Here is a 7,190-nt window from a genome sequence, read left to right on the forward strand (position 1 = left end):
GGGGGCAGCCTGTGGGGTGTCGGGGGCAGCCTGTGAGTCGGCGGGCTCAGTGAAGCAGACAGCCCTCCCCGGTGTGTGTGGGGCCTCGTCCTCCTCGCTCACGGCCTGGGGAGAACCGAGGGGAGAAAGGAGGCTGTGTCCTCGGCCTGTCCGCCGAGCTGGGGCCTCAGGCTTCTCCGGCTCAGCCTGGGCTGCTCCGCTCCCCTGGTCTCAGCGCACACACAGCAGACGGGCTTCTCAGCTCCGCAGTCATGGACCAGGCATCGCAATCGAGCCCTCCCTCGTCCCTCCCTCTCCTTCTCTCTCTCACACACCTGCCTGGCACAGGCTGGCTGTTCAGCTCTCCGTGCCTCAGTCTCCTTAGCTGCTAAGCAAGGGTGACGATTAGCTTCGCTATTTAATAAGCACACGCAGTGCATTACCCGCTAGTCTCCACACACTCCAGTGAAACGTGCGTGGCAGCCTTCCCGTGCTGCAGGCAGGGAGACCGAGGCCATCAAGTGCCGTAAAGTGCCCAGGACCGTACCTCTCTGAACCCACGGGTCTGCCCTGGGCCAGTGACACTCCCGCTGTGCCGGCAGCCCGCGCGGAGTCAGTGCCGGCCGTGGCAGTGCGCCTGGTATCACAGGCATACGCACCTGCTTCCCATCCACACCCTCATCACGCCCCTGCCGCCTGCTGGCAGCCCCAGAGCCACAGGAAGTTTGGCCTTGTCCCGGGTGTGGCAGCGGAGCGAGGGCCTGGCCGCTCCCCCCACTGCTCCCGAGAGCCTGCGGCCCCAGCACCACTCGGAATAAGTGGTCAAGTTTCGAATTAAATGCAGCAGAAAGCAGGTACTGTGGAGCCGGCGGAGAATGAGGGCGTTATACCCAGAACGGTCATGAGGGTTATCCCAGCACCTTTCTAACAACGAGAGTAAATCCAAGCGATCCAGGTGCAAATTACCATCGGGAGCAACCGCTCCCACAGCTCACCTTTGTGCCCTGAGGAGCCGCACACAGAGGCCAGGGCTCTCCCCCAGCACAGCCTGTCCTTCGGGGACCCCCCGCCTCCAGCCTTGGGGTCCCAGGACAACCAGCTGGTGGCCATCGAGCACCTGGTGCCCAGGCCCGTCCTCGGAGCTGTGCACAGACGAGTGGATTCATCCTCACCTGTGCGGACACCTGTGTCCCAGTGGTTGAACCTCAAGCATGACGCTCGGTGAGCACAGCCAGAATGCCGTGGCCACTCGGTGTGGGTTCCGTTTAGAAGAAACATCCAGACACGGGGGTGGAGTCGTGGTGGCCGGAGGGTGGGGGTCTTTCTGCCGTAATGGACGTGTTCTAGCTGACCGCAACAGCAGCGGCATGGCTGTGAGGACCTGGAGCCCACTGCACTGCCCACGCGTGGCATGCAGTGACCTTTCAATTGGCTGTCTTTAAAGAAGGTGAGCTTTAAACAGTCCCAGCCCAGCCTGGACCCTGCTCAAGGGCAAAGAGGAGGGAGCGAGTCCAAGTTCTGGCTTCTGCCGGGCCCTGGGGTCCCACCCCATGATGGGGACCAGGGGCCCTCCATTGGGGAGAGGGTGTCGGGGACCTAAGAGGGCCCCAGGCGCTACCTGTGGGTGAGCCCCAGTGGCTGTCCCAGGCCCCTGCCGCCCTCTGGCCGGGCCTGGGCTCCCTGTCGCTCAGCAGGAGGCCCACCCCGAGCAGGCGCTCCTCGTCCACAGCCGGGCCGTTAGCTCCGCGCTCACTGTGCAACCCCACGCCCTGCCCAGTTTCTGGCAAATGGAGGTGCTGGGTCAGGATTTGTGGAGGGGCTGGCATCCAGCCCACAGTCACAGATGCATCTCCAGGGGAGTGGAAGGAAGAGACCCTGGTGGACCCTGGCTGGCAGAGATGGCCCAGCCTGACACACAGGGCGTGTCTGTGCTGCCCCCTTGTGTCCAGTGACTACAGCTGTGGATCTCACCCCCACAGCCACCACCACCAGCACCGCTGGCAGGGGCGGGAGTTGGGCTGCTGGGCTCAGAGCTCACACCAGAGGTGGTACCAGGGGAGCCAGGCCCAGCGGAATCATGAAACACGCACCGCCTCGACCCCAAGCTGGGGAAGGAAGTGCGTGCCCCAGGAGGAGAGAGGTGCAATGAGACAGGAGGGAGTTTAAAAAATATGTTTTTATATTGAGGGGTCTCTCTTTTCTGCGTCCAGCGCGGAAAGAGAGTGGTCCAGTTCTTAGAGTAGGGGCGCTGGGGATTGAGAAAATGAAAGATAAAGACAGACACAGAGATGGAAGAAAAAAGCTGGGACCGGGTGGGACCGCTGCCCTCTTCTGATGGAGAGACAGGGACCCAGCACCTGTTTATTTTATACCCCAAATACCAGGAAGTTTCACCAAAGGTCAAGACAAAGGAGATTATTTGCATTCTAACGTCAGTTCTGGGTGGGCCCGAGTCCTATTCATTCCTGGTGCTTGGCTGGATTTACATAATAAAACCCACTCCCAGGCACCTGGGCAGAAATGAAGGTCAAGCTGAGAACACTTATGCCTTTTTGGCAAAATGTGTTTCCAGGATGTGGCTCTGCCTACCGCCCTGGATTCAGCTGACAATTTATTAAAGAAATGCCCATGTGCCTTCCCCGGGGCTCTCTACATTTTTATTGATTTTTCAGAGAGAGGAAGGGAGAGGGAGAGGGAGAGACAGAAACGTCTATGATGAGAGAGAATCATGGATCGGCTGCCTCCTGCACACCCCACACTGGGGATTGAGCTCGCAACTGGGCATGTGCCCTGACCGGCAATTGAACTGTGACCTCCTGGTTCCTAGGTTGATGCTCAACCATTGAGCCACACCGGCCGGGCAAGGGGGTTTGCTCAGGACACAGCCCTGGATACCAAACACACTCGGCCCAGCCCTGCCTTTGGTGTTGCAGCGACTGGGGTCGGGCAGAGCTGATGCCTCGAGGCACCTCCAGCCGGCAGTGCCACGTACCTCTGCCGGGAGCTCGGATTGCCATGTCTGACCCTCCAGCAGATGGAGCCCCGGGTGCCCCCAGGAGCCACAGGCCAGAGGACACCAGGAGAGCTGGGCCAAGTGGGACCCGGGCCTGGGGAGGAGGACACCTCCGAAGACTGATCGCCTGGGTCCCGAGGCTGCGGAGAGGAGCCGACATGGTCCAGGCCGAGGGTTCATGGGTCCGGCCTGCAGGTGTTGGATGAAAGGGCCCAGAGGCTGGCTTCTCACTGTGGGCACCATGAGAGCATCCTTGTGGGGCGGGGACAAGACGGGGGACAAGAAAGGAGATAGCGGGGAGGAAGGGGAGTCACCTGGGCAGGAGGGGAGAATATATATGAGAGGAGTTTGGGGGTGAAACAAGGACCCCAACTGGCCAAGGAGCAGAGGGGTCACAGTGAGCAGGATGGGGAGGCAGAGGCTGAGGCGGGAGGCAGTCCTGCAGGCTGGGGTGGGCTCTGAGGGAGTCTGCAGGGCCTAGCAGCCCAGCGATGAGCGTGGGTGAGACTGTGGGGAGGCCCGATGGAGCTCTGGTGACCCCAATGTTATGGTCTTTCACCTGCCAAGCCCCTGACAAAGGAGACCCCTGCCTGGGTGGGGGTGAGGCAGAGAGGAGCCTCCTAGGAGAGCAGAAAGCCACCCCTTGCTTCCACTCTTCCAAACGCGGTGGTGTTGACAGCGAGCGCCCAGCACCCACAATGACACAGTGGGCGTCAGCAGGTCATTGCCCGGCCTGGTCAGCGCACCATCAGAATCAGATGTTTAGGGAAAGAATAACCCGTGCTGGGGCTCCTTTCATCTTGTTTTATGAACCACAGGTGAGCACACACACATTCACACCCATGCACACACGTGCACATACATGTATGCACACACACATACTCTTCCTGCGCCAGTGGCAGTGAATGAAAGTGGGGCCCTGGAGGGAGAAGATACTGGTCACAGTGGTGGGGGGGCACCCCCGGGGAGGCTCCTGGGAAAACAGGCTCGCCTGGCAGCCCTCCGCAGACTCCCAAAAGCCTGCATGAAGGATGTGCAAAACCACCGAACTTTGCAAATTCATAGAAATAAAGCACACCGATTGGGACATAGGTTTTAAATAGTAAAATATATTTACACACATGATTGACTGAGGACACCAGGAAACACAATCCCATGAAAGTACGACGCCCTCAGGCGGCAATCACAGGTTCTGCTGAGCGAGCGCTCACCCAGCAGCCAGCAGGTAGGAAACCGATCCTAGAAATAAGCGTTTATGCAAATGGTCCATAAATATATGCGCCCATCCCACCGGGGTCCTGCGGCAGGGACAGGAGGTGACAGCAGGTGAATAAGGAGCTGGCTCCTTGGGGAGCACACCCGGAAATGGGCCGCCCCTCCCCAGGACGAACACAGGAAGTCAGGGCTGTGCACCAGCGGCCGCCAGCACTCAGTGCTTCCCACCAGCGGCGGCCCCTCCCTGAGGACCCAGAACCAAAGCGGGCACAGCGCCAGCAGCGAGGCCCGTCAACGCCAACGCGTCCACTGTGTCCCCGGGGAGCCGGGAGTGTGAGGCCAGGGCCTGGAGTGGAGGCGGTGCTTCACCGGGCGGGGCCGCAGGGGGGCCGCCACCCCCCCCCCCAGCATTTCCCATGCCTTACAGTCCTCCTTGCCGCCTCCCAGGCTCAGACATGAGCAGCAGCCCTCCTGCCTTGAGCCCCCCAGAATCTAATGGGAGGTTTTCTAAGAGTCCTCAGACTGGGAGCAATTGTGAGGGGCCAGCCCGCTGTGGAGAAGCTAGCCGGTGGTTTTTGGGGAACGCTGAGTGCCGGCCCGGGTCCGGTGGGCGGGCAGGCATCAGACGTTGCTCTGGAGGTCTGAGGGGGCACCTTGGAGGTCTGAGGGGCTGTCCGAGGCCGAGGACTGGCTGGGCAGAGAAGCTTCCAGGCCCTGGGGAGACCCCGGCAGGCACGTGTACAGGACGTACGCAGCGGCGAAGAAGAGGAAGCCCAGCACCTGCAGAGAAAGGGGCTGCTGGACCGGAGCTGCCCACCCAGGCCCCACGCGTCCCTGCGCCTCTCGGGGTTCTCAGACCCCCCACTCTGGCGAGAAGACCCCTCTTCCTGCACAGCCAGTCCCCAGCACGGAGACCAATGCTGTTAGCGAAGGAAGGAAAATGCATTTGACTGAAAGCAGAGGCACTAGATAGGGGGCTGAACAGTGTCCCCCAAAGATATATCTGAGTCATGATCCCCAGAGCGTGTGAAAGGGCCTTTACTTGTGAGATGGGATGAAGGACCTGGGGTGAGGGCCCCCAGTCCAGAGCAAGGAGGCAGGGGTTTGTCACAAATATATTGGGGGGGGGGCAGAGATGGGGTGACAGATCTACAAGCCAAAGGTTGCTGGCAGACCAGCCTGCTCCCTGGGAAAGGCATCTCCCTAAACCAACCCAGGGCTATCCTCCAGAGCTCCACAGATCCCTGGTCACACGGCCATGTTTACACGAATCTGAAGGGAGATAAACCAGGGTTGGCCAAGACCGTCTGTGTTTGAGGCCCCTCAGGAAAGGTCCTGCCGTGGAGACAGGCCCTAGGCTTCCTCTTATTTGGTGTCCTGAGCCTTCCCCTCCAATGGGGCGGGGGGCGGGGGGGATCCAAAGCACCGGGTCTGGGCTTCACCCGGGCGCATATGCCCAGCGCTGGGGCAGGAAGTTTCTGTCCGTGGCTGGAAGCAGAGGGTCAGGCTGAGAACTAGGACGGCACATTAAAGCCGTGTGGCTCAGGGACCCATCACACCGACCCGGCCTGCATGTACCCAGGCTGCCAGGTTCTATTCCTCCAAAGCCTGAGCTGCCAGAGCCACAGGGCACACCCAGGCTGCCATGGCAAAGGCCCTGCAAGGCAGGGGAGCCCTCCGACCCCGGGCTGCGAGCTCGGGCCCGTGACCCCGGCTGGCTCTCCCAGTCACCACCACATCAGGGTCCCAGTGCCAGCTCTCGATGGGGAAGGACATGCTCTGCAAAATGGGCTTCACTGCTGGGAGGCCCCAGGGAAGTGCCCAGAACCCCTGCTGCTAGAAGATTCCGGGCTTCCTCCCTCAGCCCGCCCAGAGCCCACCTGCTCACCTTGTACACCAGCCCGGCGATGAGCATGTACCGGCTCATGGTTGCGTTCTGGTACAGGAAGCAGGAGCCCTGCTGGCCACACTGGTCCTGCCACAGCAGGCACGCCTTGTCAATCACCCAGCCGAAGGCAATGGGCCCTGGGATGCCCCCTGTGGAGAGAGGCCCACTCAGAACCCCAACATGCCCAGGCTCTCAGAAAGGGGACCTCGGCCACTGGTGTTCCCAGGGGGGTGCCAAGGGGGCCTCAGTGTTCCTTCTCTGGGGACTCAGCTGCAGGCCCGGGCTTCCCTGTGACCCCCGACCCCCAGGGAGCTTTTGTGTTAGTGAGAAGGCACCCTCTGGGCAAAAGGTGACCTGGGTGCCTCTAGCGGAGCGCTAGGGAATGGCGTTCTCCCCGGTGGGCACAGGCCTGGGTGAGGAGCCCCTGGCCAGGTGCCCTGTGCGGTGAGCATCACGCCCAGCTGTGCGTGGCCCCTCACACTGCACAGTGAGTACCTAGAGTCCTAACCACGATCCACTGGATTCCCAGCGCGAAGGACCTCTGCTGGTCGCCGACGCACCTGAACCAGAAAAGCAACGTCAAGGCCCAGGGCAGTGTGGCCGCCGCCAAGTCACACCCCCAAGCCCACAGCCAAGTCCTGGCCGAGCTCCAGGCCGCACTGCCGCCTCCCCAGGTGGAAAGCACCTCACAGAGGCACAGCACTTCCTCGCCCCCGCGAGGCCGGAGCGACCCGGGCGCCGCGGAGCTCCTGGAGGCGCCGGAGGGAAGGCGGGGCAGCGAGCGAAGCCCAGCCTGCTTACCGTAGGGTGGCGGTCAGCGCGGGAATGCTGCTGAGGAATGTAAAGGTAATTACAACGAATATGAAAACCAGAAGGAGGGGCTTGCTCTGACAAGTTGAAGTGCATTTCCCTGCAGTAGCATGGCCAAAACCAGAGGAAAAATTCTGAAGGACACACCTACAGTCTCGGTACACCTGAGGAGCGCAACAACAGCGCGATTACAGGAGGAAGGGCCGGGCCCTCCCAGCTCCAGGGCAGACGGACGGGCTGTGGGCAGGGGCTGCACTCACCTTCTGGCCGCCAGGGCCTGGTGGC

General features: G+C 61.4%; 1 protein-coding gene across 1 annotated transcript in view; it reads right to left on the reverse strand.

Moving 5' to 3' along the window:
* Positions 1–4,081: 4,081 nt before the first annotated feature.
* The window catches only part of SLCO4A1 (solute carrier organic anion transporter family, member 4A1), an 11,287-nt gene continuing 8,178 nt past the window's right edge, over positions 4,082–7,190 (reverse strand). Inside the window, 5 exon segments of the mRNA XM_014532772.1 lie at positions 4,082–4,987; positions 6,096–6,244; positions 6,591–6,655; positions 6,897–7,069; positions 7,166–7,184. Of these exon segments, the coding sequence (XP_014388258.1) occupies positions 4,829–4,987; positions 6,096–6,244; positions 6,591–6,655; positions 6,897–7,069; positions 7,166–7,184 (565 nt within the window). The 3' untranslated portion in view covers positions 4,082–4,828.

This window comes from Myotis brandtii, unplaced genomic scaffold, assembly GCF_000412655.1.
Source record: "Myotis brandtii unplaced genomic scaffold, ASM41265v1 scaffold915, whole genome shotgun sequence".
Taxonomy (NCBI): domain Eukaryota; kingdom Metazoa; phylum Chordata; class Mammalia; order Chiroptera; family Vespertilionidae; genus Myotis; species Myotis brandtii.